At 25.5% G+C, this 11,257-nt stretch overlaps 6 protein-coding genes across 6 annotated transcripts in view; 2 read left to right on the forward strand and 4 right to left on the reverse strand.

Annotated features, from left to right (window-relative positions):
• The window catches only part of NAEGRDRAFT_71907 (rhoGEF domain-containing protein), a gene marked incomplete at both ends in the record, with an annotated part of 1,373 nt that extends 985 nt beyond the window's left edge, over positions 1-388 (forward strand). Inside the window, one exon of the mRNA XM_002673029.1 lies at positions 44-388. Coding sequence (XP_002673075.1) covers positions 44-388 — 345 coding nt within the window. The remainder of the gene's footprint in view (positions 1-43) is intronic.
• A 100-nt stretch (positions 389-488) lies between these two features.
• NAEGRDRAFT_71908 (uncharacterized protein) lies at positions 489-1,457 on the reverse strand (the record flags this gene model as incomplete). The annotated part of the gene is made up of 1 exon (XM_002673101.1): positions 489-1,457. One exon carries the CDS (start codon positions 1,455-1,457, stop codon positions 489-491), a length of 969 nt encoding a protein of 322 aa, XP_002673147.1.
• A 299-nt stretch (positions 1,458-1,756) lies between these two features.
• Positions 1,757-3,115, reverse strand: NAEGRDRAFT_71909 (uncharacterized protein; the record flags this gene model as incomplete). Its single annotated transcript, XM_002673102.1, has 1 exon — positions 1,757-3,115. The coding sequence occupies one exon, from the start codon at positions 3,113-3,115 to the stop codon at positions 1,757-1,759; it is 1,359 nt and encodes a 452-aa protein (XP_002673148.1).
• Positions 3,116-4,437: 1,322 nt separating this feature from the next.
• Positions 4,438-6,572, forward strand: NAEGRDRAFT_71910 (uncharacterized protein; the record flags this gene model as incomplete). The annotated part of the gene is made up of 4 exons (XM_002673030.1): positions 4,438-4,672; positions 4,747-4,857; positions 4,924-6,183; positions 6,259-6,572. 4 exons carry the CDS (start codon positions 4,438-4,440, stop codon positions 6,570-6,572), a joined length of 1,920 nt encoding a protein of 639 aa, XP_002673076.1.
• Positions 6,573-6,596: 24 nt separating this feature from the next.
• NAEGRDRAFT_81059 (uncharacterized protein) lies at positions 6,597-8,789 on the reverse strand. Its single transcript, XM_002673103.1, has one exon. The coding sequence runs from the start codon at positions 8,016-8,018 to the stop codon at positions 6,624-6,626; it is 1,395 nt and encodes a 464-aa protein (XP_002673149.1). The 5' UTR covers positions 8,019-8,789; the 3' UTR covers positions 6,597-6,623.
• A 653-nt stretch (positions 8,790-9,442) lies between these two features.
• NAEGRDRAFT_77531 (O-Glycosyl hydrolase family 30) lies at positions 9,443-11,212 on the reverse strand. The gene is made up of 3 exons (XM_002673104.1): positions 10,599-11,212; positions 10,308-10,481; positions 9,443-10,188 (listed from the first exon to the last, which is right to left on the reverse strand). The coding sequence occupies exons 1-3, from the start codon at positions 11,096-11,098 to the stop codon at positions 9,450-9,452; spliced, it is 1,413 nt and encodes a 470-aa protein (XP_002673150.1). The 5' UTR covers positions 11,099-11,212; the 3' UTR covers positions 9,443-9,449.
• Positions 11,213-11,257: the final 45 nt, after the last annotated feature.

Consider the following 11,257-nt stretch of genomic DNA (forward strand, 5'->3'; position numbering starts at 1 on the left):
TTATATTGAACAGGAGGGTGTTATTCATGCTTTATCATTTGAGAGAGAATCACCAATTGCCAATACTCACATTGATTGGTCAAAGAAACTCTACAAACAACTTCATTTAACTAAGGAAGATGAACAAATTAATAATGTTAAACAATTTGAAATGAGAGAAATTTTGAGAATTTGTGATCAGGTATTTCACAAATTTAGTACAACCTCCTCATTGAACAAATTGGAATCAACAGTTTTTGAAGAACCTTCACCTAGAAATTCAATGATGAAAACTCTTTCATTCCTCAAGAAATCACCTTCACTCACTGCTGTTAAACATACAGAAGATGAAGAACATGAAGTTAAGAAATTAATTGATACCATACAAGTTAATACTGAACATTTTTAACTAATTCAATTGAATTAAAAGATTATTTAATAAAATAATTTTAAATTTATTTATTTCAAAAAAACATAAAATATTCTCAATATTCTCAATATTATTATTATTAAATAGTCAATTTCATTTCATTAATTTCTTGTTCACGTTGTTCCTTCAAACCATGAATTGATTCCAAAGCAAAAGGTGGGAAATAAGCATAACTAAATTTATCTTGTAATTGATTATTAAAAATTGATAATTCCTCATCTTGACTATAAAAAGTGGAATGAATTAATTGATTATTATTTGAATCTAATGGATTAAATTTAGTCTTGTAATGAATATTCCAATATAAAGCATAAACAATTGATAAAATTAATAATAAACACATTAAAAATAAATGAATAAAAGTAACATCTCCTGATTTGGCAAAGAATAACATGACATAAAATTGAGCAAATATTATACAAAAGAATGTCATTTGTACAATTAATTTGTTACGTTCTCTATAGGAAGTAATATCAGGTGATAATTTGTAACGTGCTTTATCATTTTTAGAACATAATCTTGAAATATTATATCTATCAATTAAATGTTTTACAATAAAATAGAAAAATCCAATTGGTAAAATTAATGGAACAAAAACTGAAAATGTTAAAATAATTCCAAAGAATGCAATCATATAACCATATTCTAATGGTAAATCAAATTCACTAATTTTAGTTGCATTTTCCTTTTCCTCTTCAGTTACACTTTTAAATCTCAAATAAAAATAAATAATTAAATCTTTTAATCTAATCATATCAACAAAACATCCTAATAAAGAATATTGAATTGTATAATTAATAAAGAATGCACCTGATTGTGGTAAAAATAAATAATCAAATAAAGCTTGCCAATTTGAATCACCTGATCCACTAACTGAATGACTAAATTGTTCAAAATATCTAATAACACCATCTAATGAAGTTAATAATAAAACTGGAAGTATTAATGTTGATAAAACAACATAAATAAATAATCTTAATAAATAAACACTTGATTCTTCTGAATAGGATTTATATTTTTCAAATCTAGTTAATAGTGGTATAATCATTGGTAATAATTGTGCAATAATAAATAATAATAATGTTGGTAAATAGTGAAATAAAATATCACCTGTATATCCACTTGCTTCTTTAATTTGATTAAATGCTTTAGCTGCTTGTGGAATACGATTAGCAATTGATTGAATAGATGAAACAATTGCCAATGGACTTGTAAAAAATAATAAGAAAAATACTAATAGTAAATTTACAATTGCAACTCTAAATGTTCTTTGATTTTTAGATAATGAAAAATTTGACCAATTTAAATCTTGTGGTTCAAATGTTTTCTTTTCAATACGAAATTCAATTAAATCATTTGAATCATTTGAATCATTGATACAAGTAGTAGTAGTATATTAGTAGTAGGAGTAGTATTATCATTCATCATATTATTATTCAATTTAAATAATTTTAAACCAGTTTCATCCATTGCTTTACATTTAGATGCATCTTGAATTGATTTAAAAATAACATGTCCATATCCAGTTGATTTTGGTTGATTTTTAAAAGTTTCTTCCCATTCCATAATTAAATGTTCTAATTTTACTTTCTTTTCATTCCAATAATTTAAAGCATCAACTCTTTCAATAATTTTAGAACAACATTTACCTTTTTTGGATGATTCGAATAATTTAATTAATTTAACATGTTTGTTTGTTTGATTTTGAACATATTCATAATGTTTAATTTGTTCAATTGAATTTTCAAAAGATTCTTGTAATTCAATTCTTTCACTTGTATCATGAATTAAACGACATGAATAAATGTTTAAATTTGGAAATATAGATTCAACTGATTTTCTAAATTTAGTATTATCAGTAATTTGAATTGGAATATCTTTTAATAAAACACTATAATTACTAATCATATTTAAAGTACTATTTGAATCATTTTCAAATCCATCCATATTTATATATTGATTAACAAATTTAGAATTAACAAATCTATACATTAAATAAAATATTAAAATTGAAAATAAATAAAATAAAATAACATGTGCATATAATCTATCTGTTAATGATAATACCATATTAACACTTGTCTTGTATAAAAATGAATCAGTTTCAATATTTGTACTATTTTGATTCTTTGAAATTACATTTAAATTATTCATTGTATTAGAATTACTAATTTGTCCTGTTAAATGTAATGGTAATAATACTGATAATCCAATTAATGTAAATAATCCTGTAAATAATATCATTTGATGTGAATACCATAAATAAACACTAACTTCATGTCCATACAATTTACCAATTCTTTCATATTCACTTTCAAATATTAAAAATTGATAAATTCTTTTAAAGAATCTTTTAAATACATTTCTTTCATTCTTATCATCATTTATATTAGTATTACCACTTCCAATATTATTATTAGTATTATTAATATTAAAATTATTATTGGATGATGATGATTTTTTACGTTTCCATAAACGTAAATTTCTCAAACAACAAAATAAAATCAACAAGCCTAAAACAAAAACACAACCATCAAGAATTAAAATAAAACTAACACCGGAATGATTAGTTTGTAATTGTAAAGCATAATTAGTTTCATTGATACTTGATGATGATGCTGATGCACCACCACCATCGGCACCAATGGCCAATAATGATGATGATAAAATACCACCGCCACCAACAGCTATTGGTGATGACGTCATTTTAATGATCAAATTTGTTGTGTCTAGTCTTCAAGTAATTATATTAGTGCAAACTTTAATGATGATCAAAAAAGCAGGCAGTGGAGAAGGAGGATCAGTTATATTACTACTGCTTCTTTGATTATTTTTTTGTTAATGATATTGATGATTGTGGATGAATATGATAATTGCGTTTGTAATTTTTGAAATTAGTTTTTGAGAACTACAGTTTAGTTTCGAACTGTAGATGAAATTTTCGAATAACTGTAGTTCAAATGTATAAAATTTCAAGTTACTACATGTTTTGTAAGAATGTAATGGACTCCATTCACTCAACCTGCAAAATCATAACCATTCTATAAAAGTACAAATTTAAGATTGTAGGCTCTCTATTGCAATGTTCTGCATTTCTACATTTTCATCCAATTAAATATCAAAAGACTCTAACGCATTCCATTGTCCGCTCAATTACTCCAACACTAACTATTGAGGACACCCCAAATATTCCCAATTTAGTAGAACTCTTTCTCCAGTAACAATGCAACATGATGAACTCAATTATTGTGCGTGATGATGTATTTTAAACATGTACTGTTTGTAGCATCAAGAGAGGAACATTGTTTCATATGAATGGACAACGGAATTGCATCATTATGAACCATCATTATAAAATCTTTCCATCTTGCTGATTCGCAAAATATCTTAGTTATATCTTCTCAGTCACTATATTGATTACCAACATTAAAATTTTCCTTAAATATTTTCCATCTTGTTGTGGAGAGAAAGAGCGATGGGTGGTAGCTAGGCTTGGGTTGGTTGCATTGTTTTTTTGGCTATGTGTTGAGGATGGTTGAAAACGTAACAAGCCTTGTTGAAAATCTTCAAAAAAAAAGAAACAACAACTACCCACTCACAACAATAGAGTTACTGCTATTGAACATAACCAGTTGCACTTTTGGTAATTTTTTAAATCCTCATTTGTACATATTTACGAATAGACATATTGGGGAAGGACCATTTTGCATTTCACTTAGTAAATACAACAACACTGCAACACTAATTATAATACATCTATATATTGAATATTTTGAATAAGAATGAGAATATTATCGAGGTGGTCACCTTATTATTATCAATCAAATGATAAACCTAAATATAAAGTTAATGGACATTGGATGTTAATTAAAACAATAGTATTAATACTATTATCTATATCAATATATTATATTACAAAACATTTTATAATAGATTCAAATCAATCAACAATTACTGGAAATACATTAACTACTGAAAACAATTATTATTCATCATTAACACATCATACACAATTTCATTCACAATATATGAATGAAACTATTACAGAAAATGAACCATCATCGAATGATAATACTAAAATTTGTAATTTAATTGCAAGTTATGAATTGGATCAATGTCAATTTGCTATGGATAATTGTAATGCACCAATGGGTGGATTTTTAAATTATATTTTTATTAGATATTGTACTTTTAAACAGTTAGAACCTTTATTTTATATTTGTTCTTTATTTTGGGTTATTTTCTTATTTTACATGTTAACATGTAAGTTTATATATATACTAGTATTTAAATTGAGTATTTTATGTTAAATATTATTGGAATTACTATATATATAGCAACTGCTGAGGATTTCTTTTGTCCAAGTTTAGCTGAAATTTCAAGAATATTAAGATTACCACCAGATGTTGCTGGTGTTACTTTCCTAGCCTTGGGAAATTCATCACCAGGTATGTTTTTAATTAATACTATTAATAACTTTACACTTAATGATTTAACTATTATTAAATATATAGATATATTTTCTATATTAGCAGGTATATTTTCTGGATCATCTGGATTTGGATTAGGTGAACCAATTGGAAGTGGATTTGTTTGTGTTTCAGTTTTAATTGCAATTGTTTCATTTGTAGTTAAAGATGCAACAGTTTCAGCATTTCCATTTTTGAGAGATGTTATTACTTATTTAATTGGTGTTTTATTTGTATTTTTAATTGTTATATTTCAGGGTTCAATTAATTTATGGCAAAGTATTACATTTCTAGTTATTTACTTTTTATATGTTTCATTTGTAATTGGTTGTAAATTTTACAATGATTACAAAAATAGAAAGAAGAAAAATCAACAAGAAGATCAACAAGATAAAGATGATGCAAACGAGGAAGAAGAAGAATCTAATTCAAGTGGATGGTTAGAAGGAAAGAAACCAATATTACAATGTAAGAATATTGATGAAATTCCTGAAAATGTTAAAAAACAATTGAAATCCAAATTGTTTTATGGAGCTGTTTATAATCCTAAATTTGGAGTTGCTTATTTATCTAATGAACCTATTAATACTATTCCAAAAGGATGTTGTACTGAAAGGACACCTCTCAATAGAAAATCATCTTTACAAGAAGAAGATAATTCTATTAATAATATTGAAATGAATGGATCAATTATCATTGAAAATCACTTTACAATTAATACATCATCAAATGATAATCAAGATTTGATTCACTGTCATGAACATGATCATCATCATTTCAGATTTTCATCATTTAAAGAAATAATTTCAACTAAATATCAAGAATTTATTGAATGGATTGAGTGGAATGAAAAATCCAAATTAGATAAGATATTCTTTATAATAGAAGCACCTTCAATTCTAGCTAGAAATTTAACAATTCCAAAGGCAGATCCAAATGATTGGAGTAAATTATTTGCCATTCTATGTCCAATATTCATTCCACCATTTACTTTATTTACAATTGGATATATTTCATTGAATATTCCAGGTAGTGAATTTCCAATTTGGGTATTAGGATCAATGTGTGGTTTATTCATTTCAATTTTAATTCATTTTACATCAAAGAAATGTAGAAAACCATTTTATCACATAATATTTGTAATTAGTTCATTCATCATGTCAATTTTATGGATTTTTACAATTGCCAATGAATTGGTGAATGTTTTAAATTCATTTGGTATTTTATGGAGTATTAGTGATTCTGTATTATCTATTGTTTTATCAATTGGTAATACCTTCTCAGATATGGCTGCTGATTTGGCTGGTATGTTTATTTTTTTTAATACTTTTTTAACATGTTTACAATATTTTACAATATTTAACAATACTATTTAAATAGTTGCAAGACAAGGTTATGTTGAAATGGCAGTTGCTGCTGCATATGCAGCACAAGGAATGAGTTTATTAATTGGATTAGGTATTGCTACAACTGCTAATTTTGTCATGACTCGTAAACCATTTGAAATTGAATTTTCACCAACTTTAATTGTTACTTTTATATTTTTATTGGCAACTTTAATTTCATCTTTAATTGTTATTCCAATTGCCAAATTTAAAGCTCCTAAAATATTTGGATTATTTTTATTGACTATATATCTTGTATATTTGGTTATTACAATATTAATTGAATTTAAAATTTTATTAAATCATTAAAATTTAATTTATTTTTATTTATTTATTAATTTAAATTGTTTTTATTTTACATTAAATTGAACATTTTCTTGAAATGACATGAGTTTGACATGTTGAAACAATTTTTGAAATCCAATTATTAACTCTCTCCTTATTATTACCCCAATCAGAATAACCATATTTACACCTACTATAAATAGCAATTGTACTTTTTTGAATTGAAGATTGAACTGATAATAATTGAATTGTAATATAATCAGGATATTCTTGAAATTTTGTTTTTTGTAAAAAAGTAAATAAATTAATATCATCATTTCTGCATAACATTTCAACACCTTCCTCATATGGTAATACTTCTGATAATAAAATTTCTTTTAATTCTAAAATGGAAATACTATTAAAAATAGGTGAAAATTGTTCTCTAATTGGAACATTACATTGAAATAATTGTACAGTATTATTTGATTGTTGGACAATAAATGAATCTATATTTGGATAAATTAAATACCAATTTGGTGAATTTGTTACTTTTAATTCATTAAAATGTAAAATATTAAAATTAGAAAATTGATAAAATAATAAATTAACATTTTTAAAACAATGTTCTTTACAAACATGATTAAATTTTCCAATGGTTAATAAAAATTGACCTAAATGTAATGCTAATTTAGCAATTGGAATATCATTTAAATTACTAAATTTGGAAAGTAATATTTCTTGTAAAAGTAAAAATGCTTCCTGCCCATCGAAACATTGTTCAAATACATAATTTTTACAAGTCTTATTTTGTAATTTAATTCCTTGTTTAAAATATTGATAAATATTTTCTACATCTTGATTTGAAAATTTTTTAAAAATTACATTATTACTTATATAGTCATTTCCAAATTCATGAATAAATTTATAATCACTATTTGGACATCTTTGTAATAATATTGATTGTTCAGTACATTGTAATTTACTATATTTATGTGGACTTGAATTTCCAATTATGGAATTATTATTTATATTATTATTAGAATTATTAATAGGAGTCATACAGGATTGACAAGATTGATTATTTTGAGATTGTACAAGTTGTGAAAGAGAAGGAAAAGCATTTGGATCACTTAATATAGTATTTAGTGTTGGATTATTAGAAATTAAATTTCCATTATTAGTAATTGTATTATTATTATTAGATTGTTTCAAATAAGATTGATGATACTGTTGTTGTTGTTGCTGAGATTGAAATTGATTACCAATCAATGCATAATATCCACTATTATTACAACAAGTATTTTCAGAATTATTACTACTTGTGGATGTTCCACCAGTAGTACTTGAAATATTACTACCACTACTATTACTAATATTACAATTATTGTTAGGAGTACCACCAGTACTAGATAACATTAATTGTTGTTGCTGTTGTTGTTGTTGATGTAAATAGATTTGTTGTTGCTGTTGTTGTTGTTGAGTAAGCATAATAGGTTGATTCTTTTTGAGTTGGTAAAATGTCTGAATTGACACATGAGAGAGTGTAATGCGGTCAAATTTAATGTTTTGGAGGAGGAATTACTTAACGAATCGCCGATTAATATTATATTGGATTTGTTGTCACAGCTGTGGTATTGATGATAGAGTTCAAATATTTGGATATTTCAATCCTTTCGTCGGGAATATAACCTTATTACAACTCTTTTTATTGTTGACTATGTCTTTCGTTGTGATGATGATACTTAATGAGGGAGGAGGAGATACAGAGGTGGTAGTGGTGATAATCGAATGGTTAAATGAGTTCAGAGTTTGTGTGGACATGATCAAAACCTTAATCGGCGATCATCAAAAGGCGAAAAACATGTTGATGATTTAAACATTCTCCACTACCTCCTTCTTCTTTCCAATAAATTTATTTTCCAATATAAATGTAATAACACAGACATTAAATCTTATTCTTCATCATTGGAAATGGATGGAACTCTTGGAGTCTTTTTAATGATAACTTTTGGTATTTGTTTCTTTTCCATTCCAAGTAATTCTCTAACAATTTTAAATCTAATTAAAAAGTAATGAAGTAAAATGTACCATCCTCCAACAATAACTACTAATGATGCTAATAACATGAATAATCTATATAATATTGGATGATTATTTGTATCATTTTGTTCCGATGGTGATGGCGTTGAACCCATAACAACATTCATTATCATCACCAACATCATTATAAATACTAATATTTGTGATGTTCCTTTCAAGAATAGTTTGATCATTTTTTTAAAGGCTTTGAACGTGTTGCTTTGATTGTTGGTGAAGACTTGTCATTGGAATTGCACGTTTTTAGAATAACAGTAACAATACAAAAAATTAATAATTTATAATTAGATTAGGTTTTTTCATACTCATTCAAAGTATGATATTTACATTGATTAGAGAGAGAGAGAGGGATTTTGTTATTTTTGTTCTTTTGCTTGTTTGGCAGCAATCTTTTGTTGGAGTTTTTGGGCATCTCTTTCTTTACGTTGGAGAGGAGTTAAACCATCTTCATCTCTTCCCTTTTCCTTTTGTTTTCTGGATTGAGCACGTTGACGGTCAATATCACGTTGATTACCACCTTTAAATTTTAATTACCATTTGATGATCATGTTGATGTTATATATTTGTTGTTAGTATCGATAAGTTGTTGTTGTGTTGGTAAGTTGTGTTATGAATGTCGGTATTGTGGTGCATGAACTCGAAACTTACGAGACATGATGAGTGAGGTGTTGTTGTTTTATTTTTTATTAAATTTATTTCCATTACAAAAAGGCTGACGAACTACAATCGCACTTGGTAATCATTTCTCAAACGAGACCTGTAAATTCATCAATCTTGTTTAGGGTAAAGGTACTAATTCATGAATTCTTTGAATATGAAAATTTATTTTTGATAAATTAAAGTTCTAATAGTACGTGGTGGAACATCAATTTGAGCATGATATAAATGATTATCCTGATCAATTAAATTGAAAGATAAAATACTTTCTTGTTGATTTTGAACAATGGTAATAATCTTATTATCAGGTGTTTGGAATGAAGTAATTAAAGTTTGATCATTTACAGGTCTAAACATGTGAATTCTCTTTGAATCTTGTGTTAAATATTTAGAGAAATGACCCATAAAATAATAAGTTGGTTGAATGTGAATTTCCTGAGTTCTATTATCAGCAATAATAGGAGCATCACACCAATTTTGTAAATGATTTGGACCACCTTGCCAATCTAAAATACAATTCCAATCAGTCCATCCACTTGCATAATTATTTAAATCATTAATAATATCAAATCCATATTTTTCACCACGTGTCCAATTACCCAATGAAACACCAGGTCCCCAACATGCTTCAGTTGCTAATAAGAATTTTTCTTTATCAACTTGATGAGCACGTGATAGATTTTCATATTCACCATCAACATACCAATGGAATGCCATACCATCTACATATTTACTTGCTTCTGGATCTGAATAAATTGTTGATGCCCATTTTTCAACAGAATCTCTATTATGATCAAATATCATGATTTTCAAATTTGGATGATCTCTTCTCATTCTAGGTCCTAAATGATTTTTAATAAAATCTCTTTGATATTCAGGTGTATAACAACAAGCATCCCATGGTCTATTTTTAATAAATATATTATTGAAAATTAAATATTATTGTAATTGAATATTATTAAATATTTAATAAATATATTATTGTAATTAAATATTATTAAATATTATAAAAAAAATACATACGCAGCAAATTCAGGTTCATTTTGAATAGTTAAACCCCAAATTCTATCAATACCTTCATTTTGATAGGCAGTAACAAATTTAGAAAAGTGCAATGCCCATGAATCTAAAATATTTGTAGCATTAATTAAACCATTTGGTTGATTTGAACCATTCATTTCATGATTATATTTCATCCTATATATATATTTATTTTAATATATTAAAATAATTAAATAAATAAATAAAATATTAAAATAAATAAATTAAATAAAATATTAAAATATTAAATATTAAATAAATATTGAAACATACCAAGCAGGTGGAGACCAAGGTGATAAAAATATTTTAAAAGATTCACCATTTTTAGGATAATTTAATTTAACTTGATTTAAAACTCTTTTAATTAAAGGTAAAGTAAATATTTTATCTCTTCTAATATTAAAATTAGTTAATTGATAATCATTTTCAACATCATCACAACTATAATTATCTAAACTAAAATCACATGAATTCATATGAATTCTAGCAGTAGTATAATTTAATCCTTTAGAAGTCCAATATAAACTTAGAATTTCATTTCTAATTTGTTCATTCATTGTTGCAAATGTAAATGCAGAGGCTTCAGTTAAAGCACAACCAAATCCAATAATTGATTGATATTTAATAGATGAATCTAATTTAAATGTTTTTAAATTTGGTTTAATATTACTATTAGGAATCCATTGAATTGGTTGATTTAATAATTTTAATCTATCACCTGTATATAATGATGATTGTACAACTGAAATACTTGAAATTATTTTACCATTCATATTAATACTATTAATTTTATTATTATTATTATTAATAGTAATACTACTATGAATAGTACTAATTAAATAACTCAACACTACTAATAAAACAATCATCACATTCTTAGAATGAAGATGAAGTTTGTTACCATGTTGTGGTTGTTGTTGCATTTTTTAAAA

Source organism: Naegleria gruberi (genome assembly GCF_000004985.1).
Source record: "Naegleria gruberi genomic scaffold NAEGRscaffold_49, whole genome shotgun sequence".
NCBI lineage: Eukaryota > Heterolobosea > Eutetramitea > Acrasida > Naegleriidae > Naegleria > Naegleria gruberi.

Bases quoted from the DNA above. Each gene is read 5' to 3' on its own strand.
- NAEGRDRAFT_77531 (XM_002673104.1), bottom strand. From the start codon at position 11,098: ATGAATGGTAAAATAATTTCAAGTATTTCAGTTGTACAATCATCATTA. The intron at 10,482-10,598 runs GTATGTTTCAAT...ATATATATATAG, and splicing joins CCTTGGTCTCCACCTGCTTG to GATGAAATATAATCATGAAA. The intron at 10,189-10,307 runs GTATGTATTTTT...TATTAAAAATAG, and splicing joins AATGAACCTGAATTTGCTGC to ACCATGGGATGCTTGTTGTT.
- NAEGRDRAFT_81059 (XM_002673103.1), bottom strand. From the start codon at position 8,018: ATGCTTACTCAACAACAACAACAGCAACAACAAATCTATTTACATCAA.